Source organism: Dermacentor variabilis, chromosome 7, assembly GCF_050947875.1.
Source record: "Dermacentor variabilis isolate Ectoservices chromosome 7, ASM5094787v1, whole genome shotgun sequence".
In the NCBI taxonomy this organism is placed as follows: Eukaryota; Metazoa; Arthropoda; class Arachnida; order Ixodida; family Ixodidae; genus Dermacentor; species Dermacentor variabilis.
Genome location: NC_134574.1, coordinates 128,534,180 through 128,560,205, shown reverse-complemented (window position 1 = coordinate 128,560,205; position 26,026 = coordinate 128,534,180). Strand labels below are relative to the sequence as shown.

General features: G+C 45.8%; 1 protein-coding gene across 4 annotated transcripts; it reads right to left on the bottom strand.

Moving 5' to 3' along the window:
* Positions 1 to 944: 944 nt before the first annotated feature.
* LOC142587893 (BTB/POZ domain-containing protein 6-like) lies at positions 945 to 25,949 on the bottom strand. 4 transcript variants are annotated; one of them, XM_075699229.1, is made up of 5 exons: positions 25,827 to 25,949; positions 22,086 to 22,148; positions 16,449 to 16,666; positions 13,982 to 14,273; positions 945 to 3,793 (listed from the first exon to the last, which is right to left on the bottom strand). In XM_075699229.1, exons 2-5 carry the CDS (start codon positions 22,089 to 22,091, stop codon positions 3,479 to 3,481), a joined length of 831 nt encoding a protein of 276 aa, XP_075555344.1. In that variant the 5' UTR covers positions 22,092 to 22,148; positions 25,827 to 25,949; the 3' UTR covers positions 945 to 3,478. The 4 variants fall into 4 exon arrangements, with proteins under 4 accessions (XP_075555344.1, XP_075555346.1, XP_075555345.1 ...); XM_075699231.1 differs by having other exon boundaries at positions 25,833 to 25,949; XM_075699230.1 differs by having other exon boundaries at positions 25,850 to 25,949.
* Positions 25,950 to 26,026: the final 77 nt, after the last annotated feature.

Here is a 26,026-nt window from a genome sequence, read left to right as displayed (position 1 = left end):
TATTCGATAGACGTGCTCTGTCAAGCAAATCGCTTAACTAAAGCTCTAGGAGGCCGGAAAATTCACCACTGGTGATCGCATTTATTCGTCGTCGCATACATACCCGTGTGCTACACAGAAGCAGATAAAACGAGTGATGTGGACTACAACTAAGTTTCACCGAGCTTTCACTGTGTGAAGCCTACAAACTGCAGCAGGTCTTATTAGCTGAGATGATGTTGATCGTTCTGGGCTGGTTCTGCTTTGCTTCAACCGCCAGTTCAACGTCCGTACGCGTGTACCTGTGCTCATTTGATTTAGCGGTGTTTTTCCAAGTGCGAGTACATTTCCCACTTTCCAGTATACTGTCATTCTTAAACTTTCTTGAACGTGCGCGATGGTCACGCTTAGAAGTTCGAAACTGAGCCTCCGGTGTCCGACCGACCTTTCCGTTACGCGAACGGCCATCGTGTTCAGGCTACTTCATCCTGCGCTTCACCGTCCCCTTAAAGCGAAGAAAAAGCTGGGTTTGTAGTCTAGTGCCCCTTCCATTCAATTACAGAACCCTGCGACAACGTGCAACTGAGTACACTAACAATGGGCTACTGAGCACACTGTAAACCGATTTACACCTTTCATGGCGTTTTTGTCTACAGCTCACACTATTACACCCTTATCTGCGTACAGGCGTCAGTGATAGACCGATATGCTCCCTTAAGGATCCCTAAGGCTGTAATTTGGTATACAGTACAGCCTTGGCGACTGGCGAATTTTTTATTTCGAGAAGCTTCCCCCGCAATTGGGTCCGGTTGATGGCCTCTGTTCACGTATTTCCGATTCCACAACAGGAAATACTGTCGCTTAAGAAAACAACGTTGAGCACGTCACAGATTTCTCGTCTAGATGGTGGTGTCCGTTATGAGAGCCTACTGCCGTCGCAGTAAATTAAATCACAACAGCAGGGATCGCCTGAAAAGATTCTTGTTTATTCAACTATTTGCTATCGAAACACAACAGTCCCTCAGGTGATGCCAGCAAATATTTAGTACCAGGCACGAATGCACAGAAAGAAAAAAAAAAGCAAAGAGCATGCGCTGCCAAAGCAGCCCACACTGAATGCGAAAAGTCAAAAGAGGCGGCAGGCCTCGCATGACGTCATTTATTGAAGGCTTAAGCGGTGGAAATACAAGTACACAAGCAATCATTCTCGCGGTGTTACACCTTGACATCGCTTGAGTTACAGTTGTAATATAAAGCAATAACTGCACTTACAGCATAGTGAGAAAAGCGACACACACAGTATAGTCATACATTCCAACCAAAACTTGAGTCCCACAATGTGAAAAGGTTGATCTTTTACAATACACGATTAAAGTTTAGAGCACACGACTACATCGTATTCACAAGAACTTGTGGTTGTGTCGGGTAAGAGGATGCCTTATGATATCCCAACTGCCTCTATGTCTCTGAATATGAACGCCTAATATTCACTAAGCTTTAAATAGGGTCGGTAAGCTAATTTTAGCAAGTTGTTTCTTACTACCGAAACAGAATGCTTCTGTTTCAAGGAAATTGATGAAGCGGCTCTAAAGAACAGAAGTGGTGTCGACGCCGTTTAACGTTTACGTACAGTGAGCGTGAAACATCCAACCGCAATAATTGGACAGTAATCCTCGAACTTTCTTAGATGGAAACAATCACAACATGTTCAGAGTGCACACACTTGAGCAAGCTGGTTAGATTTCGACGTTGTAATAGTGCAACATGCGGGTCTAGAGAAGGTGGACGACTGTGAAAGGCGCAGTTTGACATTCTTTGTGTGCTCGGACTCGTGGCTTCGCTTTTGAAAGGACTGTTTGAGTTTAACAAAAATGAGAGATTTGAGACCATTTTTGCTGGCTACGCTACAAAGAAGTGGCAGACATCAGATTTTGCGCGATCATTCCCAATATGAACGTTAACGGTCTCTTAAGTACTCATTACGTTTTCTAGTTTGTCCTTGGAATGTTGTAATTGGTGAATTGACATCGGACGCCATTCAAATAATAACTTTTCGTTATCGGAACTCTGTAATTGGCACGAGTTTTAATACACACATTCTGCAACATGTACGTTTAGTATATTCCCGCACGCCAGATTGTTTCAGCAAGGAAAACTTTTACTCGCAACCACATTGCATTTCGTGACAAATTTAGAGTGCCTACGTAACAAAGCTTGTGCGATATGCACAGTTTCTACGGAAAACTAACAGCTTCAGTCACGGCATTTATTCCAAATTCTGCTAAGACAGCATGCCCCCAGTTGTTGCAATATCTTGTTAGAGTTTATATTCGACATCTATCACCATGCAAGTTCACGCATCCACAATCGCCATGAAAAATTGTTAGCAAACGTAACCTTAATAACCTAATTTCAATAACCTTACACAGTCATCGCAGAAAAACATCAATACGCACTTTACGTTTTCAACAAAAGACAAATCTTTCACTTGGACTATTGACGTCCAGACAAACCTGCTTGACAGAATACTGAAATACATTAATGATTGTACAGCAGTAAAACATAAAAGGCTCTCGCTCCATAAATATTGCGGCACAGAAGGAGAGATGAAAGTCAAATACAGCACACATGTCGACGAACTCTATCTTTAAATTGGATTTTGACAAGAAATGCAACGCTGTGACGTCTCGGCAAGCGTGCATATGAAGACATTTTTACGAACAATGACATGACAGTAACTTTTGACTACACTTCTTTCTCTTGAAACGTTTGCGAGATGCACGAATGGTCTTTCTAAACAACCGTTGTCTCTATTTGCGTGAAACTTGCTGCAGTATTACAGAAGAGTAAGAACCCAGTGACAGTTGGGAGAAGACATTTCTGTGGGAATATACCGAATAAATTTGCTTATTGAATATATAAATTGTGGGAATATACCGAATAAATTTGCTTTAATTTAGGCATCAAATTTGCAGATTTCACTTTAACAAAAGAAACTAACACACAAACAAATACATTTTTATAAACTGACACGGATCAGTACGCGACGAACGAATGCTCAGTCACGTTGCTACCATTTCTCCACACTCTTATGCAAGCAATGCCTTGAAAATAAAGAAAACTGCGCTTTCTAGATACCTTTTGGCAGAACGCACATAAACAATATAGTTATTCAACGTAAATTGATGAAGGTATAATAATCAAGTTGTCGTGGCAGAAGCAGTGGAAAATCTTGATGTCTCTTTCTGCTGCTCAATTGAAAACTTCTACATTTGGTACTTCGCCTTTACTTACACATTAATTCAGTGACTCAAAAATATAGACCTTCGCTAACAACACTTTGTCTCGTTTCAATGCAACACATTTTATTCACAGGCACAGTGGTTACTAGACAAGAGATCTTCTGAATTAACGCAAGTTGGAGATGGGAAATCAGTCAGATTGGAGTGCGCTAAAAGCACTTTCTAAAGCCATACAAGACAGATCTGTCACCGTAATATCACACCAAACTGACAGTGTCACACATAACGGAAGGGCGTGGCCGCCTCTCCCGACATACCCATTCTGGCAGATCAGTGCGCCCTCTGGGGAACAGGTTGCACAAAATGGCGAACGCGTCTTCTTTTTCCATCACACCTTGCGCGTCCTCGGAGGTGATCAACTCCACGAATTCCGACGATGACAGCGCCAAAAACCTCAGCTTCGGCAGGAAGGCGGCAATAGTCGTCTTGAAGTCCATGGCACCCGCCTTGCAAAATGATCGCGCCCATCGTAGCACCGCTTGAATTACGAAAATCTCTTCTATATCTCTCACCTGCGGCAACAGAGTCACATTTTAATAGAGTTACACAAAATCATACGCAAATATTTCGTTGTAATTTATGTTGCGCAAGACATTGGCTTAGGATTGCAAGTGGCTGCTAAGACTGTCCCTCAAGTTAGCTTTAAGCTTCGAATAAAAGTAGAACAGGCTAGTATAATTTGAATAAAAACGTGCCTGCAATCACCTAGCAATATTACTACAAAAATCTGCTAAATATTTTCAGTAGCCCATGATTGCGCTCTGCGTACCATAATCAAATCCCAAAGCATATCACATCGCAACAGTTTCGGTGGAGGCACCATGAAAACAAACGACGCCCCCGGAGAACGACGACCAACCAGCCAAACAGGCGCAATCTGTGGAACTTTGCTTAAGTGGCCGAATTGTCAGTCTAGAAGCAGAGACGGCTTCCCACGGCGACAGCTCTCCGCTTCTCAGTGTCCCGCGGTAGCCTTAAATCGAGCCACAAACATTCGCCAGAAAAGCCGGGGACGAGGTGGACGCATGACTCAGCTCTACCAACGAGCAAGTCGGTTCAACGGCTTGGACGCCACCGTCCAGCTGAATAACGGTGCCTTCTTCCTTAAGTTAACCGCGTCTTCGTGGCATGAAAACCACAAAGACACTTTCCCAAAGTAGGAGAAGTTCGTAGACGAAATCAGGAAGTGCTCCAGGGATCCGGCGGTAGAAATTGGGCCGAACAAACATTCATGCCACGAGTTCAAGTTCCCGGCGCAACCTGCACGGCATACGTCGAAGTACTCAAGCTTAAGCCCTCGAACCTCACATGAGTGAAGGCAAAGTTGGTTATCTTCTAAAGGGAATCGTCCATGACGGGTATCAGAGTCCATTAAACGTAAAGCTATTCAAATCTGTTTTTACTGCTATATCCTGACGTCCCATTTGCGTAACTGACGATACAAGCTTCGGGCAGTGACCCGTTGCGTTATTTTCACCACCCAATTTCTCCTTGTATGTAGGCCATAATAAATCTACTCGGGAAAGTGGTGCGATTTGGAAAACATGAGATTTGGGCGCTCAAAAGCAACACAAGTGAGAAACACACACAGAATCAAAGCGATCATACACAAAACTCTGGCGCTGTTTGTATGCGTGTGTTTCCTCCATTGCGCTTGTCATTTCACACCCTGAAATCACCCTTTTCCAAATCGTATATGGGTCACTTTTGTTTGCTTTCAAAACGAATAGCATTGCCTACTGTTGCGGCTCGTGGTAGCGTTTAGGCCAGGAATCCACCCGGCACAGGGATGAGTACGTCCGGTAGTAGGAATGAAGGAAAATGGGTGCTTTTTACATTGGCTCAAAGTACGGAAGCCTACTCTATGTAGGAGCACATACAATGTCTGACTCGGATCAGGACTCGTCAGCACCTTTCTAATTACACCTAAAGTTTCCGCTTTTAATACAGTCGTCTTCCCTAGGAGACTGCACTAGGGAATCTGGTGACTGTATCTAGGCCAATCATAATCGTCGAACCGCTGGCAAAATCCCTCTCACTAAATCGCATCGTTTCGCCGGACTCCGCTTCCTATGTTGCACCATCATCCCCGGATACGTCATAATCGCCTAGGAATCTGGAAAACCGACGTCGACGCGGTTCCTACGGTAGCCTTCGATGTTGGCCCCTTTCCTCAATTGATTCAGCGTCTCAGGGTCAGCTTCACGTACGGGGGCCTTCGCGCTTGTTATCGCTTCTACTAAGGGAGCGGTTGTTGTCACCTTGGTGTGAGCGCCTTCGCTGGCGCGCTACAGTCTATGTCGGGCCTCGCCACGTCTGGGCGCGCGCTGAAGGGCGGCCTCAAGAAAACGTCCAACGAATTTGCCAGAGTTATGCAATAGCTTGAGCCATGGGCTTGAGCGCTCATGTTTGGAATACAGTTGTGGTCGTTGCATCGTCGACATTACAGCTTTGTCATCCGACTCCGTGTCATGTCATCGTGGTCACGCCATCATCTTCATACAGTTCTCAAGCATTCGTTGTCATGCCATCATCGTGAAGCCATCGCGGTCATTCCATCGTCGTTACACCAGCTTCGACATTCGGTTCTTGTAGGCTGTCGTTGTCAAGCACTCTTCCTCATCCCATTCCTCATACCAATCATGACATCTGTTACGTTTGACCGGATCGGGGAAGCGACCGTCGGAATGGCGCCAGCAGGTCTACTGCGACTACTCATTTTGTGAAAACAACAACGCGCCGAGTCAACAGGACATCGGCGACCATGGCTGCGGCGGTGACTCGTTTTGTAAGGAGGACAATGCGCCACGTCCCGAAAGGAATGGCGCCAAGGTGGCTAGACGCAGTCGGCGGAGCAAGTAGTGTTAGTGTTTACGCCGATACCATTACGGTCTATTTGGAGCAGGGGAGCACCTGGGAGATATTTTGCGGTGCCGTCTCATGCAGCTTAGAAGTCGTCAGTCAATGGACAGACGCGGAGCCCACTGACTGCAGGGTCAACTCTAGGATAAAGAGGCGCCTGCTCGGGTCAAGACCTCTCTGTCTGCGAAAACCCACTCAACTCGGCATGGTCTGTGAAACCTGTGCGGAAGAATGTGTAAACCCTCCCCCTCAAAGGGGGGTCGGCTACGATGCCTTTGAATGCTCCGAATTGGATGACGGTTGAACGGCCTTTTCCCCTCACCTAGGGGCCTAGGGAGGATAGTGTTTATAAGCAGCCGTGGCGCGGCTGCTGAGAGTGCATTCTCGTTCAGTCATGCTAGACTGATGAACTGTAACGTTCTCATGTAGATACTGTTAAGAAATACCACATTCCTCGTTCTCGGTGAGAACAAGGCTCCCCTTTCAACAACGTCCTCAGCGTGGATAAGTTGGACGACGGCATGGGCCAGCTACCGTCGATTTCATGCCCGACCCCAAACATTACAACTTGCTGACAGCGGTGAGACGGACTTTGCGACGTGGTGCTGTGTCTGCGGTGAGTGCTTAGTTCTTGTTTTGACTCTCTAGGCTTCATTTTCTGGTTGTTCTGTTTAGAACAGCAGGGAAGCTTGATTGTTGATTGTTAGCTAGGTTGTCTTTTCCTAGGTAGGTTTAGCGGCCAGGACCAAGGCAGTAAAGCAGCAATAATGGAGTTAAGGACACTGCTGAGAGACGAAATGGTGATTGTTGGTGCGGAACTGGGCCTAGAGGTACACAAGGAAATGCTAAAACGGGAATTATTGAAGCTAATTTCCGAAAAGCCCAGTCAGGAGGACGTTGATATTGGGCTAGAACTTCTTAGAAAAAGAGAGAAACGGGAGAGAGAGAGAGACAGAGAGAGAAGAACGGGACAGAAAGAGAGAAGAACGGAACAGAGAGGAGCGCGAGTTGAGAAAAATGCAACTTGAGCTTGAAAGAAAACGTTTGGAGTTGTCTCATGCAAGTGAAGGGGCTCTGGGACTATGAAGTGAGGCAGAATGGTACAGAATGGACAGGCTGTTAAAGCCATTTGATGTCGGGAACGACCTAGGCTAGTTCCTAGGAAATATTGAAAGGACTTGCGAGAAGATGAACTTCGGCCCGAGTACATGGCCACAGCGGTTGTTGTCTATGTTGCAGTGTGAGGCTGCGGAAGTAATTGCCAGACTCCGTGCGCAGGATGCACATAATTATGAGAAAGTTAAGGCTAGTCGTTTGAAAAAGTACCACCTTTCAGCCGAAGCTTGACGGCAGAGGTTTAGTAGCACAGGCAAGATAGCGAGGGATATCCGGAGTTTGCATATAGATTAAAGGCCAACCTAGTCGAGTGGTTGAAAAGCGATGAAGCGTACGAGAGCAGAAACGTGATTATTGACTGCATGTGTTTAGAGCAGTTTTACAGAAGCCTCCCACAATCTTTGAAGCTTTGGGTGCAAGACAGAGGGAATGTAAACACTGTGGTAAGGGTGGCGGAATTAGCCGAAGAGTACGGAACGCGTAGAAAGCTGAACGCCGAGGACGGAAATTGGGACGGCCGAAATGGACCACGGAAGCCATTTCAGTTCAAAAAGGGTTCACAGACTAGACGATCGGAGCCTGTAGGGGTGGAGGAAAAGCCCTCAAAAGCGCGAGAAGAAATCAATCGGGGAAACCGTACAAGAAAGAGCAGACATCCACCCGTTCGTAGCAATTGCTACAAACGAAACCCATACGGGTTCCTCGAAAGAAAAGCTTCATATTTGAAGAAAAATTCGTCCTTCCCTTTTTTTCCCTTTATTCATTACTTCTCTCCACCTTGCGGGTTTCCACAGAACTACTACGTCAAAAAAGATCAGTAAAGAAAATTGGAATCTTTTAAACCAATCCGCTGCTATAAGTGGCACAAATTGCGACACATCGTTGTAAACTGCGGGAAGCCTAGCGTAGTATTCTCCTACGTGGATGAAAAAGACTAGAATATGGAACATATATGCCCACGACCTGCAAGTTAATGGCAAAGCTTGCCGGTTGCTGCGACACAGTGCAGCCCGACGGACATTGTCCATCCGTCTTACGTGACGGTAGATGACTTAACTGGAGAAGTAGCATGGATTAAACATGTTGTAGAAGAACACAGCGTGTGTCTGCCCATGGCCAAAGTCAAAATCAGTGGACCGTTGGAGGAGCTAGTGACCGAGGCTGAAGTTTCTAAATTTTTGTCGCTGCAGTACCCTTACATTTTTTCCAATCGTTCGAATCAGTTACTGCGTGACAAAGGGCTTAAACTAGGAGAGGGCATAGTACATGCATTGATCCGAGGCCAAGCTCGTAAAATCGCGTTGCTTTCGACTGAATATGCACAAGCTGCTCCAGCGGAATCTGAAAAAGGGATAACTTCAATACCCGAATCCGAGCTAGACTCGAGGGATGAAACAACAGTTGAGGAGAGCCTGCCAGCTGACCAGCTCAATGAGAGCGTATCAATAGAGTGTCAAAGTTCAAGCCTGCAGGAAAAGCAAGCTGACGCAAACGCAAGCGAGACAGGGTCGTTATTATCACCGGCCTCAAAGAACTTTGATCAGCTCTTACGTGTGGATGGAGAGTCACTGGCAGCCCAGCAAAAGAATGAGAGCTTAGCTAAATTACATAACACAGCTAAAGAAGGCATTGCTAGGCGCAACGTGACGATACATGAGAGAGGAGGATTGTTGCATCGGCACTACAGATACCGAAAGGGCAGGACTTAAGATCAGTTAGTCGTACCTGCTAAGTACAGGGAGGACTTTTCGAGTGTGTCATGGAAATGGGTGGTTTGGCCACCTAGGCGTAAACAAATCAAAGGAAAGATTGAGGTTGAGGTTTATTTTCTCTCAAAGATGAAAGAGGAAACTGTGACAAAAGGCGGTAAAGCCTGACGAGGTTCCCCAAAACAGTCGATCCAGCAGTGAGCAACACCGACATAAATATTAACATAGTATGATAGTGAACAAAATGCATTGCATCAAACGACAGTATTACCTTGAGAAATATTACTTTTGATAAGGAGACATTGCACCATAAATCAAAGGCAGTGTGTAAACATCGCACGAGGTCGCTAAAGAAAACACACACAAGCAACTTGACACGAAAACAAGAGATGCTTCGCTAAGTAAAAAACTGAGATTATATTGAGTCAGTTCATTAGAAACTTTTTGATGTCTTTTTTAAATTTGTTCTTTGGGAGATCAAACATGACACTTAAACATGGGTTATTGAGAAAGACTGGAATCTGGTAATCGAGCTCTTGTTTGCTGTAATTTGTCCTCGTTTTAGGGACCAAGTTTCTGTGTTGCCGAAGGGGGTATTTAGTAGGAGGGCGCTTAGGAGCAATTGAATACAAACGACTAAGATGGATGAACTGTAACAGGCGAAATATATAAACATGGTTTGGTTTAAGTAAATTATGCTTATGATAGAGTGGTAAATTTGGTAGGTTTTCCGGCCTACCATGGTGACCCTCAATAGCCCGCAATGCCTTCTTTTGAAAGATAAATAACTTCTGAAAATTACTTATTGTTGTAGTGCCCTAGACCAGTGCACAATAGGACAATTTGGAAAAAATTAGCGCTAGTGTATGTACACTTTTAGGGAATCGGGCAAGAGATCGCTGATCCTGTAAAGACAACCAAGAGTTTTACTAAGGTCCGTAAGAAGTTTTGAAATATGTGTGTTCCACGATAAATGTCCATTAAACCAGACACCAAGAAACTTCTGAGTTGTTACCTGTTGTAGTTTTGTGTTGGCGTATATTAGGTTAGGTGTGTAATGAACAAAGGCATTAATAGGTCTGAAAATTATGTACCTGGTTTTTGACAAGATTAAACTAAACTTATTCGCCTGCATCCAGGCGTATAATTTTACCAAATAAGCGTTCACAATAGTTTCTAATTCCGGCAGAGTACGTGGTGTGAAAAAAATATTTATATCGTCAGCGTACATAACCAAATCTGGAGAATCCGGTATGTTACAGATGTCGTTTATGTACAATAAAAACAAAAGTGGACCTAATATAGATCCCTGCGGAACCCCTTGGGTGATGTGCAAACGGTTCGAAACAAAATTATTCCATTTAACGTATTGTATTCTGTTATTTATGTAACTTCTCAGCAGGTTTAGAGCTATTCCGCGTATCCCGTAACTGTTCAGTTTACTCAAAAGAATTTCATGCTGTGCGCAGTGAAACGCTTTCCGGAAGTATAGAACAGACGGAGAGTGTATGCTTTGGTTTCAATGTTGCCAATGATATTTTCTTTAACAGCGAGTAAAGCTTGCTCAGATTTGTTTTCCAAAAGCCATACTGAGAAGGGGTAATAATGTTACTAACACTAAATAACTTTTCTAATCTACTATTAACGGCTCCTTCAAATATCTTCGATAACACTGATAACACGGAGATGGGACGATAGTTCATGATTTCATTTCTATTTCCTCCTTTATATGTAGCACAAACACGAGCAATCTTCAGTTCATCTGGGAACGCACCACTTGTGAACATATGATTTATAACATACGCTAGAACCTCGCATAATAATGCAGACATATACTTCAATGGTATCGCCTTGATAGTCATCATGGCCTGCTGAGATACTGTTTTTTATTTTTCCAATGTAGGTAGCTACTTTTTGTGGGACCACAGGCAGCAACGAAATAGAGTTAGGTAAAGTGGTAATCAGGTTGCATACGGGAGCTTTACAGAGAGCTTGATCTAATGCAGGCTTGTCAGCTTCAATGAAGACGTGGTTTATGGTGTTAGCTAATTGAGTTCCGCTAGCTTGGGAATAAGATGCAGCGATTTCTTAGTGGTCCCTGCACTTGTGTTGGTTTAATAAGTTTATCTCACTTCAAACTTTCTTGCGGTGGTTATAAATTCTGGAGAACCGTTCTGTATAGTAAGCTGTTTTTTGCAGACTTGAGGTCTTTATTTAGTTCATTGCATCGCGAGTACATACAAAGTCATGGTACATTTTATTTTTATTACGTATCCTGCTATATAACACTTCATCAACCCACGGCTTTCTAGATTTTCGGAAGTTGTGTTTTACCTCGATTGCAGGAAACGCAGCATTATAACATTCGATGAACTCGTCAAGACAAGCAATATAGGCCGCGTTGACTTCAGATATGCTGTACACGTTCTCCCAACACACATTCTCTGAATCCGAGTCATAAATTTGCCGAGATTTTCATCGGAAATGACCCTAGTTACCCTCGACGCATTTTTGGATACTGACTTAATGAGTTTCACAAGAAAACAAGAAATCGGGATGTGGTCACTGATTTCAGAAGATAACAGGCCAGACTCCGTTTCTGGAGACACCATATTTGTGACGCAAACATACAGCAGGGAAGTTGTAGCAACGCTAATTCTAGTAGGCATGTTTATAGTACTTAAACAACCATAAGATGCTATTAGGCTATTAAATTCGCGCGTACTGTGATCATGGTGCATGAGGTTGATGTTAATATCACCCGTTATTACAAAAGGCAACCGGGAATTGGCGAGGTTCAAGAGTTAGCTTTCGAGAAACTTGAAAAAAGGTAGTTTATTCCCTGCGGGAGGTCTGTATACAACAGCTACAATGACACTGGACAGTGATACGGCTAAACGCTCAACATTGGAATTTGTTACAGAAATTTCGTCTAACACACATTGTGGATAACAACTCTTTACATTCACGGCAAGACCACCACCTCTCATATACGAACGAAGGAGGCCATGATACTGGTAATTTTTGAATGGAAGATGATCAACATGTGTTGTAAGCCATGTTTCGGTAAACAAAAGCACATCAAACGGTCGGTTTATTGACCCAAGAAACATATCTAGACCGTCGCGTTTGTTCTTCATACTGCGCACATACATCATACTGCTTATGGAATACTACTGGCCTGGCTGTTTCAAAGACGTAGAAAATTTTGTAAGATCATGTGACACCTGGCTGCGTGCAATAAAGGGATTACAAAGCTTTTAAGATTCAGCACAGTCTATTCTGTCAAAATTTCCGGCTCGATCATGAAATCTCCTCTTAGGAAAGCAACTCTCTTCCTTTTGTGGTTACGTGCCGGCCTGCTTTAGATATAATAGCTTTGTTTTCCTCATTTGTTCCTGTTCATCCTTGGCGGTCGCTCGGTGGATTTGTGACACAAAGGCACCGATGAAAAGAGTGCGCGTTCTCCCGAAACCGAGTTACGCGGCGCGTTCGTCGCCGAGCGACAGCATCATGGGTCATTAAGGCGTACGGGCTCATTCGCGTGAGCTTTGAAGTGTGCAAAGCTTCAGATGCGGCGACAGAGCACACGGAAAGAAAACGTGCGGTCGCCCGCTCATTCCCTGGCTGGTTTAGTCGTCGTTCGTGCTCGTTTGTTTAGTTTGCACGCTCGTTCGTTCCACTATCAGTTCCTACGGCCACTATGTCTCTGGGAAGCACCTGGTGTGGCATGTGACTGGAAAAGCAAACCTGTAATGCATCTATGCTGAAAATAAACTATGAACTTGCAACTCCAATGCTGTTTCATATTAGTTTGACCTCTATTGAACATCATTTCACTTACCGCAATTTCGGCCGCGTCATGGCGCGGCAATTGTATGCGCGGTCATCACTATATCAAGTCATATCTTGCAAATGTTACTTCGGAGCGGGCGCAGCAGGGCTCAATGCGAGCACCTTAGAGCAACTCGGTTCGCAACAAGTACGCCACTTAGTGAATTGTTATTCGTAAATAAGTCACTAACCTGAAAGAATTTACTCAAGCCCCAGTGCCCTTCTTTGAGACTGAGTGATGCGCTGTTCTCCCGTATCCGCTTCGCGAACGAACGCTTAAAAAAACAGATTTTATTTTCTATTTACGGAGGGTCCAGACTCGATGATCGGCGGCGGTGTATCTGTCGACGTTGAGGCACTAGAAACGTAACACCACCGGCGCCCACCTCTGAGCCTTTGCGCGTGCCTAGAAAATTGGCAAGCACGAACGTTGGAGGCACTGTACCTAGCAATACTCTTTCGAACCTTCATAGCAGCAATCGTTCGCGCCCTCTGTCAGCCTTTGTACGTCATAGCTGATACCCGCCGTGAATTCAAACGGTAGGGACGGCGCGAATAATATAGGCTACCGAGAGCTTGCTGGAGGTCAGTATGTTGGCACTCGAACGTAAACGTGTTGTTTACAACAGTTCGCAACAAGCTCTTGCCACACGTGCTTCACAAGTGTTGCGCACCGAACTGCAGCGCACACAATACATTCGGAGTCACGGCATAGCGTTAGCTTCCGTTCAGATATTAAAAAAAGTTATCAAAAGAGGAAAAGGCTGCTGCCACTCAGTTTTTATACCCGTCAGATAGAAATTATACGCTGGACACAAAGCTACTCGGAGCTAGAAGGCCAACGTGAACGCTTAAAGGCGCGGATGCACGTATCGCCTTGGCTATGCGTGAAAGAGAGGAGAAACGAAGAGGAGCGAAGGGCGGAGGAGGAGAGTGTCGCTACTTCACGAAGTTCAACGGGCTTTAGGATCTCCGCCGTTCTCCATTCCCCGCGATGCCACCAGTGCGCCTCCCCATTCCTATTGGAGAAGCGCAGTCGGGAGAGTCCCGCGTAGTTACGATTTTCGTTTTTTTGCTCAAAATTCTTCTCGGAGGAATGAAGTCCGTACAACTCTATATATATAGTTTCATGCTAAGCAACCGTGGCATGAATTTCTTAGACATGCGATTAGCGGTTACCTTGTCCAGAACAAGATGCACAATCTCCAGCCGGCTATTGAAGAACGCGTCGGAACGCAGCACTTCTTCGCCATTTACAGCGAGCACTGTCCCCGCCACTTTATCAAGCGATCCATAGCCGCTCACGAAGGCGCAGTCGAGCAAGAGACAAGCTTCTATGGCGTCGATGTGCTCGTAAAGGTAGTCGAGGCAAGCACTTGCCAGCTCTCCGAAGAGATATTTCTCCGCTGCAGCATGTGTGTGCAGGGCTTCGAAACAATTTTGGATCCTGGCCTGTCCCGCGTACACGTACCTGCAAAACAAAAGCCGAGTGGCAAAATAGCTGTCACAGATGGGCTTTTCAGGAAACATGTAATGGCAGTAGATTGTAGCTATGTAACAGGACAGGCGAATGAAAGAGCCTGGTCCTTAGTATGCATCGAAAAATTAAGACAACGCACGCTTATAACGCAATCCCAGCAAAAAGATAGCATGAAACAGACAATGAAGACAAACTGATCATGCAAACGAGTGTCGAACATACGGCGCCTTATTTCCTAAGTAACGCAATGTCCAGAAAGCGACTAATACGTAAGCAGCACGGTCGCCGGATTGACAGCGGATTGTACTTTAGAGAATAAAATTTCTCTGAAGCAGTTCAATAGCGAAGAAAAATAAGTGTATCCCGCCGAGATATGGAGATTAATATAACCGCAGTATATCAGTTACAGTATACCGGTATAGATATAGTAAAATTCTGATTCATGCACAACATACAGTATGCTTTCTAATAAGCTGGAGTGAGCTTTAGATACTTATTGGTTCAGCAAACGTTTTAGCGACAAACTTTTCCGTTTAGCGACCAGCGACAATCCCTACCAACTTGACAGAACCATTGGCGACATTTTAGCGACTTCGATGTTAAAAATAAACAAAAATGCCAGGCAACCCTAGCCTTTGACAATTTTAGTGCGGCCGGTTAGCCGGTTGAGCGGGGACGTAAACGTGAGCGGCCAGATTGGAGGCGCCAGCTGGTGGTGCACAGCTGAACCACACAAACACAAAGCCGATTACTATATTCTGCTTAGCTGCCGGTGTAAGTAGAGACTTTTCGCCTGTCCGCTATTCTGGCAAACAGTGGCGGTTTGGGCGGACTGCCGGATTTGCGGGGGCGTAAATGTGAGCGGCCGGAGCGGTGCAGCCACCTCGTGTAGTAGAGTTCAACCAGACAAACACAGAGCTAAAACCGCAGTAACCCACTATATCCTGCTTCGCTGCTGGTGCAAATTTTAGGTAGCGGCGTAATGGTGAACACGATTACGCCGCTATCGAAAATTTAAACCAGCAGCTAAGCAGAATACAGCAATAGGCGTTGTGTTTGTGTCGTTGAGCTTTGCACCAACAAGTGGGGCCACCAATCTGGCCGCTCACGTTTACGTCCCCGCTCAAACGGCTAACCACCCGCGCTTGCTGGAATTCGGGACGCACTAAAATTCTCTAATTTTCGACAGCAGCGCCACGTTTTCTTGACAGGGTACACCGGGAAACCAAGTACAAACTCCACACGACGAGTGAAAATATGGAATAAAACGAGGGTTCATTTTTTTTTCGGCGGTTTTTATCAAGCTATAAACCTGAAAGCTTTCCCATGCATTACATTTACTATTCTCAGAACGTGCACCAAGTGTGAAGACTGTGTCATGTAGGCTTCTTTTAAGACTACACGGGAAACGCGAAAAACAGCCGTATGGCACCTTGGAACACTTAATAAGGAATTTTCTACGAAGGCTTCAAATAAACTACACAAACTGAACGTGCATCGTAAGTTAGGGACAGCATGTTACCTAGTTCAACGAAATATGAGCAACGCGTCCCCTATATAGTTCACCAAGGACACCGGGAAAACGTACTGCAGGCCTCGTATAACGCATGGTATTTTGGAGTATTATTATTATTTATTCCCAAAGCCCGAAGTAATCCTATGCGTTTAAATGTTTCGGTGCGCGTCACCAACAGACTGGCCCCTATTTTGTCCAAATGTGAAACGCCTGCGGTTTTTCGTCTTTACAGGGCAGTGAGCAAATTTTGCATAACGCCTGTCAACAGACCGAAAGCGAAAGTTGAATATTTTTTTTATTTATCTCCCATATAAAGCACACATAAAAATTTGCGCCCTTATCGCGCTAAACACTTTGCTCACTTCCTCAATAAAATTTTTGGGGGATTACATTTTTTTAGGACAACTTCAAAACAGATATAACGCCTTTCAGTGCTTCTAGTCGCTCTAAGAACTTCGCCGTAAAAGAACGCACTGCACCGTTTCACAACAATCACAAGTAGTAAAGGCCGCGCTTAGTAAAGGCCACGCTTATACTTTTTGAACAATGCGCGCGTGTCTTTTCAGGATCGAAGGCCTGGGACATTCTAAAAAGACATAGTAGCATGATGCCTTTGACGACGGCGGATCAACACGGCTGAAAGGACTCACTTCAGAAGGCCGTAGAATCCATCAGGGTGGAGGTCCGTGATGACCACGGTGTCCTTTTCGGCAAGCTGACCGTATAACATGGCTTCGAAAACTTCACTACTCAAGGCCAGTAGTTGCTTGTGAGCCTTGAAGGTCTTCGAGGTGTCGAATTTCTCCGGTTTCACGACGAACTCCACGTCAGCGTGATCTCCGCTTTGCAGGAATTTCTCCAAGTTCAACTGCAAAATGACATCGGCTCTCTCAGAAGCATCTCAACATAACTTCTCGGAATTAGTTTCCGCGCAAGTTTCTTGACCTGTAAAGTTTCTCTCTGCATAAACAAGACGGTCCACATCGCGTGTGAGCCATGCGTGTTGCCGTTTATGGAATACCGGGGCAGGACATACATACACGGCCCTCGAAAACGCTAGTGTCAGTTTCAAGGTGGGGCATCAAATAAACGCATGTAGTTGTGTGCAGGGATGGACGCAGCGAAGCAAGTTTTCGAGCAGCTGTGGGAGCAGCAAATTTGGCACTTCGGAGCAGGTTTGGTGCACGAATTATCCGTGTTGGAGAAGCAAATGCGCGTTTTGGTGCAGCTTGTTGAATGTCAATATGAGTGAAATACAGGTATCACGAGAAAAGGTGTTCCTATTTCACATTGCAGAACACTATTAGGTTATGGCTGATCAGTTCTGCAGAAGACGGCAGGTGAACAAATTACATGAAAAGGAGGAGGAGGAGGAATAAACATTTATTGATGAGAGAAAAAAAATGGCGGGAAGGGAGTGGGGCAGGGTATGTCTCTCTTCGAAGACTCCGGTGGCCACCGCGACCCGCCGCCGCCTTCTGGACCTGACTGCAGCATGAAGCTACAATGGAAACCCACGCTGGTTTCTTAGAAACCAATATTAAATTACATGCTGGATGTGCCTACTAAACGGGGTCAAGAAAAAAATAACCGAGCGCCTGCCCTGAGCTGCGCTCACTTGATATTGATAGGATAGCTAGTGTTATTGCTAGGCGAGCTTTCTTTTTCTTTTTTAATGGGAAGCATTTGTTGCCGAACACTTGCCACTTTGACAGTATCTATCTAGCCGCCTCCGTTTTGGTGCTGTGATGGTCGTTTCGTTAACTTGTGGCGAATTCCAGTGGGAGAACACGAGCACTCAAAAGCACGCTGAAAGTGCTCTTTCCAGGCTCGGCGTGTTTCAGTGGTTGAACAGGCGTGGGAGCGCCGGCATGCAGTGGTAGAACAAGAGCAGTTTCGCTGCGGCGAGAGCAGCCGGGAGCAGTCCGCACCGCTCTCGCCTGAAAAGCGTTTTCTCATCCCCCCGCCAGCAGCGAGACTGACTGGACAGCCTGGCTCATCAGTTCCGGGGACGTCGACCGATAGCTTCAACTGGTGGACTGGCCGGAGGAGGCCAAGAAGGCCCTGGGCCTTACGTGAGCCCGATCCCTCAGCCATGTCCTCCTTTACCCTTCTCCCTTTCAATAATGTTTACTACTACCCCCAAAAGGGTAGTACTGTTACGAACGACCTGCAAGGCCACCGACCGACAAAATTTTCCTAGCCAGCTGCAGCGGCAGAGGTGGCGACCGAGGAACCCTCCCCCACTTGCAGCGACGACTCGTATTGTAGGGGCGACGATGTGCCGCATCAACATCCCCTCGGCGCCGCTATGACTAAACGCCGTCGGCGGACCAAGTATTGTTAGTAGAATCGCCAACGCTTTCACGGTTCGATTGAAGCAGGGGGAATTCCTGGAAGGAGATACATTACGGTGCCTTCTCACGGGCCTTTGAAGACGACAGATAATAAACAGCCGCGGCGGCCACTGTGCGAGAACCCATTAATCTCGGCGTGGTCAGTGAAACCTGTGCGGAAGTGTGTGTAAACCCTCCCCTTCAATGGTGGGTCGGAACGATGCCTTTGAACGCTCCGAATTGGTAACAGGTTGAACGGCCGTTTTTCCCCCACCTAGGGATCTAGGGAAGACAGATCGTTTATAAGCAGCTGTTGTGCGGCTGCTGGGGGTGCATTCCTCTTTCAGTCATGTTAGACTGATGAACTGTAACGTTCTCATGTAGATACTGTAAATAAATCTCATATTCCTCGTTCTCGATGAGAACACATCTCTCCCCTTCAACAACGTCCTCAGCGTGGATAAGTTGGAAGACGGCATGGGCCAGCTACCATCTACTTTATGCCAGACCCCAACCATTACAGTACGGAGAAAGTCACGTGATTCAAGCCGTCATATCCTCATTTGTATTTATTTTGCTTCAGCCGGCGAGCGCGGCGGCAATGCCGGCAACCAAGCGTAGTCGCTGTTTTGGCCCCATTGACTTTGACGCCGTTGATATGAACGAGCTTCACAACGATTCAGCGACAGATACTGGCATTTCTAGCACACCTTGCTTCTTCGTCGGATCCGCCGAGGACAGCGGCAGCAAAGCCTTTTCGCCTTGCTGAATTGCTTGAGACGCTTGACGGTGACAGCAGCGAAAGCTACTGTCACCGGATACGTCGGAGGATGCATCGGCGTTGCACAAATGTATATTATACGCCGCCGCGAACCGGTGAGCACCCGATGACCACAACACGATTACACGTGTTTTGCCACTCTCCCACAGAGAATGCTGGGACGTCGATTGCTTGCGTCACGTGGTACACTTCTCCTCACACGTCCCCCTCCGTGTTCCGGCTCTCACTGAGGTGCCAGCCGACTCCGCACTGCGCCGAGCTCCACTTCTGTTCTCTGAATGGGATTCGCCATTGGTATGTACCAAAATTTGCATAGTATCAAAAGAGTGTACGACGAAGATAAGCGATCTGTCGTGACACGAATATCACGACATTTTTGTCATGTAGGTCATGAAACAGCCATCTACATCTTGGTGTTCTCACGCTCGTTTCGTAAACTTAGTATTTACAACAATTGGCATAGTATGACAAGAGTGTACAACGAACATAAATGATAGGTCATTACATGAATTTCATGAAATCCGTGTCATGTAGATCATGAAAGAGCCGCCTATGTCCTGGTATCTACCAAAATTGACATAGTAGGACGAATATAAATGATTGGTCATGACATGAATATAATGGCATGTGTGTCATGTAGGTCATCATACGGCTGCATGCGTCTTGGTGCTCTCACGGTTGTTTCGTTAACTTGGTACGTACGAAAATTGGCCTAGTATGAAGACAGTGCATGACGAACATAAATGATAGGTTGTGGACATGAATGTCATGACGTGTGTGTTATGTAGGTGTTGAATCAGCCGCCTACATCTTACTGCTCGCATGGTCGTTTCGTTAACTTGGTAGGCTCCCCGAAAACTGTTTCGCATAACATGGATTCCCAAAGGCCGTGGGATCCGCCGGCTGTTTTTTTTTTCATTATGAACAAGCAATCAATACTTTATTTGAATCAACGTATATACCTTACTTATTCACTAGGGTGCCAATGCAGAGGTTGCAGAATACATCGAGAAATTACACATAAAAGCGTATATAGTGACCTAGTTGTTGTTTGATCCTTTGCTCCGAGAAAAAGAAATACAAGAAAAAGCCTACAAAATAAAAAAAAAGAATAAACGTAAACATCGCCATCAATGCATTGTGTATATTAGGAACGTCAAAACCTGAGTCACAGTCTTGTAGTAGCCCGGAAAGCGAACCGTTACAAGTTCTTGCTACTTCGCTTTTAATAGGGACTGAAGATGGGCGCCGAAAATTGTTGACGCGACTCTATCAAGGCGAAAAAAAAAAGCGCAGTCGCTCATTGCCGGCACCCATATTTGTTTGCGTAAGTATTGATGAAATCATTGATGCGCATCGGCTTTTCTCTTTTGTTTAGTTATTTCACGGGCTTTCTTTCTCGCTAAAAAAGCCTAAACGAATTAAAATTAACCTATAAGGTTTTACGTGCCACAGCTACGACGCACGCCATAGTGGGGGACTCCGAGTTAATTTTGACCGCCTGGGGTTCTTTAACGAGCATCCAATGCACAGTACACGGGTGGTTTTGCAATTCGCCCCCATTGAAATGCAGTCGCCGCGGACGGGATTTGGTTCCGCAACGTCGGACTCAGCAGCGCTGCACCAGAGCCACTGTCAAGGGCAAAACGGACGCCGACCAACAACATTAAAAGAAAGGAAACCAAGACGTTTCGGCTCCCATACGGGGACCTTGTCCACATTGCAAGTAAACGAGCGGGGTGGAGATGATTATGTACGTGTGAATAGATGGGGCAAACAGCGGGCATAAACGAAGGAAGGCTGCCGTCATTGCGGTTCAGCGTGGCATCAGTAGTTTGGACTCGAGATGCAAACGCGAGGTTAGGTTACTTCCAGTGGCCAGCACATGCGCCCTGCCCCAGTCAATATCAAGCCCTTCTGTTAGGAAATGCTCACTAAGAGCGTTAGAAGAAACTTTTTCGTTTTTTCACATCATAGGAGTGTTCCTTGGTGCGGATTTGAAAATTACCAACATTTTATTTTGTTTGCGCCATCTATTCCCAGGTACATAATCATCTCCCCCCTTTCGTTTACTTTCGTTGTGAATAAGGCTTCCGTGTGGGAGCCCAAGCGTCTTGGTTTCTTTTCTTTTAATGTTATTGGTCGGCGTCCCTTTTACCCTTGACTATGAGCAATCCCGACCAGACGAGTTTTCGTCGAACTCTTGATTTCACCAAAGCCACTACGCCAGCACGGCGGGTTCTTCACAAATCCTAGGTTGTCTCAAATGCTGTTATCGGTCATTTCTAGACGACATCCACAACTTTTTCATTGACATCTTATCGGTTAGCTCAATTTAAAAACTTAGCTAATTAAAAGTGTTCGTCCACAATGAACGAGAAATATTCACAGTGGCCACCATGAACAACTCCCATCAAGGCACACTGAACGCCGTTTTCGTGGAGGCCTCAGGTAATTTTTCATTCTTGCCGACCGTCATTGAAGATAGCAGAATAATGCATAATAATTGTGAAGTGACTAACTGGTCGTTGTCCGTTTGCCAGTACTTTACATCACTTGCCGAGAAACAGCTCTAAGTTATCTTTTTTTTTTCAAAATAATCAAGGGATAATAATTTGTATTTGCTTTCCAGGCTGCGTCGTCGTCCAATATTTTGAATAAGCTCGATTATTCGGGGTCAGTCGCGGTTCAGACACAGGCTGCAAAAAGCCAGTGTAAAGTGGCAACCGATATTTCGTTCACCGAATAATGGTTTATTAATATTTTCAGACTCGATCTGAGATATAATGCATTGTATAGCATTAACAGTTTTCATCTTCTTGTCGCCCAGTTACAATTATGCCACCAAACACACCCACACTCCAATGATGCCAACGCCGAAACGGATTGCAGGGCTAAGCGCTAGACAACGCATGCCTATGACTGTGTGGTTGCCAGTCGACACGTACATTCTGTTAAATTTGGAAACTTGATTCGAAATTAGTGCTTTGGCTCAGGCTGGCGCAGCTGGATGGTTTTGCGCCACTTAGCGCAACACTTCTGTCCATGCGTGTTTGATGCTGATATACTGCGTCGAGTACTTATAACACCACAATGCTTTTTATTTTTTTGCTGCAGACACTAGGCTTACGCACGTAGTAAGTTTCAAAAAAGAAAAAGCGAACGCTCACCGGCATTGTCGTTCCCGTCGTCGGCTGTCACTCGGTATCACAGAGAGGGCAGGTCCAGTCAATCTGCGATAACCAATCGCCACCGTGAAACGGCCGCCTTACCATGATATTAAGGCGGTCGCAATTCCCAAACAGCTTTGATGTAGAGTTCCGCCGGTTCACGGGGGAACAGACAGAACAGCTACAAACCCGCTACACCCACATCCTCGAGACGACGGTACATGAAACAGCGATCCGCACTGCCAGCGAATGGTGAGCGCTAAGTTCCACGGGCCTATTGTGCACATAGAAACATGAGGAGTTTCGGGACAGCGTCTCTGTAAGCCCTAAGAGCGGTAAATCTAACAGCCAACAAATGTAATAATGATTAAACGTTGCTTTTTGTCCTCAAAACGGGATGAGACTAAACGAAAACTGATTTTACCCTTTATTTTTCTTGTATAGCGTAATATAGCAAGTGGCAATTGCGAATTCAAATGAAACGTGGCAGTCGGCACGTTGGCATACAATGAATACTCAAGTCACGCAAACCCGCCGTGGTTGCTCAGTGGCTATGGTGTTGGGCTGCTGAGCACGAGGTCGCGGGATCGAATCCCGGCCACGGCGGCCGCACTTTGATGGGGGCGAGATGCGAAAACACCCGTGTACTTAGATTTAGGTGCACGTTAAAGAACCCCAGGTGGTCGAAATCTCCGGAGTCCTCCACTACGGCGTGCCTCATAATCATAAAGTCGTTTTGGCACGTAAAACCCCACAATTTAATTTAATTTTAAGTCACGCAAATCCAGCCGAAGCTAAATCCAACAGCCAGCTTGCGTACGTGACCGCCAAGAATATCGTATAGCCTTCCGCGCACGCATCCTCTGGGCCCATTGTACTGTATACTCTAGCTATTCGGGTAAGCTGAAATGGCGCGTGCGCAAAGCGAGAGGGGCGCAATGATTAGGGGAAGGGAGGGAAGAAGGGGAGGGTATCTACACTCGCCTTTAGTTTTCAGCAATGTCGCTGTAGTTTGTTTAGTTCCTTAACGAAACGGAAGTAGTGCCCTTCTCGTGGCAAGGGGTTCAATAACCGGAACCAACGTGCGGAACTGAGCTTGGCATTAAGACCTTCGCTTGGACACATCTGATGATAACCTGGAACTGACACAGTTCCTGCGAAGAGCTCCAGGATTAAAGAACTACCAGAGACTTTCCTTTTCAGAGAGAACAATATGCGTTTCCTCTGTCGAAGGCCCTTACGCAAGCACACCAAACGAGATACATAGAGGCAGCGTTACGGTGTGAAAAACTGGCCATTCAGTGACACTCCGCCTAATAGTTGCTTTAGTTTTATTATTAATCGCAGACTAAATCCCTCTGAACACAAGGAACTGAGCCCAAGTAATGCCAAGGCTACTGACACTTCAGTAGGCCTGCTGGTTTGTGTCGATCGTTTTCTAACTCGGCGATAAAGCTTCAGAATCTGTAATTCTGTTTTCCACTACTTCTCGTACATTACATCAAATTTGCTGCTTTTTGACAGATGGCTGCTAAAGAGCGATCAACTTTTACTACGCGCAAGTACTAGGCGCCATGAATATTCATATTTGAGATTAAGAACAGTGCGAAAATTCGGGTACCTGACGCCACCTGACTTCCTTCTAATAAAATACTTCTGAAGGTTCAAACATTGCGCACCTATAACAGTTACGATGTTTGAGATTTGGTGTGCGTCGTGTGTTTTCAGAACGTTTGCCGCGCAAAGATAATCTGAGGTCAATGTATGTATTACTATTTGGCATATAGTACAGCGTAGAACTATTACCAATACATCCGTGCCGGCAAAGACTTCCATTAAAATGTCTCTTTTGCCATCGAAAATTTTCTACTTATTTTTCAAGCATAAATCTACTTGGCCCACTGTAATCTACATAATAATCAGCATAATCTACTTGGCCCACAAAGCGGCAACAGTGATTTGTGCAAAGGCGGACTACCTATTTCGGCCTTACAAGCGCCAATGTGGCGCCATCTATTGCTCGCAGCGCATGCATCGAACAGCATGTAAACATGTTCCTTCGATTCGGAAACTCAAGCGGGAAGAAGCGCCGCAACCAGACGTGTACGTAACGAATTACTATATGTATTTAATTACTTGTAATCAATTATATTTTTGGTGGTGTGTTCTTCAAGGATTTCCGTAATTGTTTACCACTTAACGGTTACAGTAATTCACTTAACCTTTTCTTCAGTAACCAATTACGCTTAAACAGTTACTTTAGTGACGAGACAACCTGTAACAGGCGACGGAGTTTGGTGAACCTGGATTTGGCGAAAACTGCAGTCGAACGTACAATCTTCCCACGCAGCAGGCCCGCGAATGCGCGTGTTTAGACAGGCAGACACCAGGTGGCCAGGTATTTGTTTCCTTATCAAGCTGGTGCTGGCATGCCTCGATAGCAAAGGCCACTTAGGACGTAGACTGCCTGCAAATCCCATACAAATGACGTTTTTCAGCTCAGTCCCTTCTCCTCTATTACTCGCAAAGACAATCGCGGAGGCCTACGATAGCCTCGACTAGGTTAAAAAGAATATTGAAATCTTAACGTGCCCAAGCAGCAAGGCATTTATCGCCGCAGCATAGCGGGTTGCCAGAATAGTGGTGAGAGCGGCGGGTTAATTTTGGCAACATGGGTTTTTTTTCTAACGTGCACCCAAAGCACAGTGATTGAGGTTTTGAATTTGTTACTTTTTAAAATTTAAATTCTCAAGAGTGGTCACTGCCGCCGGAAACCGAAACCGCGATCTCGAGGTCAGCAGCGCAATCCCATAGCGTCTGATCCACAGCCGCGCTACGCTCACTCTATATTATGCAAGCAATACGCTACATCGAATACGCAAACAAAATACACATCACGAATTGAAAGAAGACACAAAATCACTTAACCACAAGTAACAAGCCCCCATCAGATTACCTGTGTCGCTGGAAATGCTTAACCTGCTCAAGCTGAACTTCGTACCGAGAAGAACGTACGACTCCCTGGCGTAAGGTTGCGCTGGTAAGGTGACCTACACAGATACACTGACACGAAAAGCCTCTGAGTCAGTCGCAAAAGCTTACGGGAATTGTGATTTGCGAGAAAGATGAACTTTTACGAACCCTTGGCGCACACGTGGTCTCAAATTTACACTCATCACCTAGACAGCGATCCACTAAAACAAAAGCGTCATGCCTTATACCAAAGCAGAAATTCACATTCGTCGTGATACCCGTGCCCCGTAAACTTTCGCGCCCGGCTGTGCCTTGCGCTATGTTTTTCGTGTGTCAGTGAGTGTCGGCTGCCGTGCGCCACTTTCGAAGTGCAACCATACACAATGCAGTGACGTCGTATATCAACTGGCACCCGTCAATGCAATTCCGAAAGAAGTTATACTATATAGCGGATTCACGGTCTATAAATGTTCCGCCGAGAGGAAGAGCTGTGGCTAAAACAAGCAGGACGGCAGAAGCGATGAGAAGGGCACAAACTTGCGTGTGTGTCGTCCAGGTACTCACACTGCCAACTACAAGGCCACACCCGCGCCAAACCAAGGCGATGCACGAAAGTCCACGTGAGAAAACGATACTTTGCTCTGCACACCGAACGGAGCTCACCGAAAGAGAACTCAAGGGTTGGGAACGCACACAAAATCTTAAACATCCGCGGGGTAAATAGGCCGATGGGCATGACTGATGAGAATGGCAGAAACTTATACTTACGTCTACCTAGTACGGGTACTCACGGTGCCAGCGATACGGCAACAGCAAGACGATGCAAGAATGCCCACGTGAGAAAACGATACCACGCGCTGCGAAGCCGACCTACCCCACTGATACACGGCTCTCTCCTAGCCGCGTACAAACACGCACGCACACAAACAGGCGGGCGCACGGACCAATGGACTGCTTTATCGGTGAGG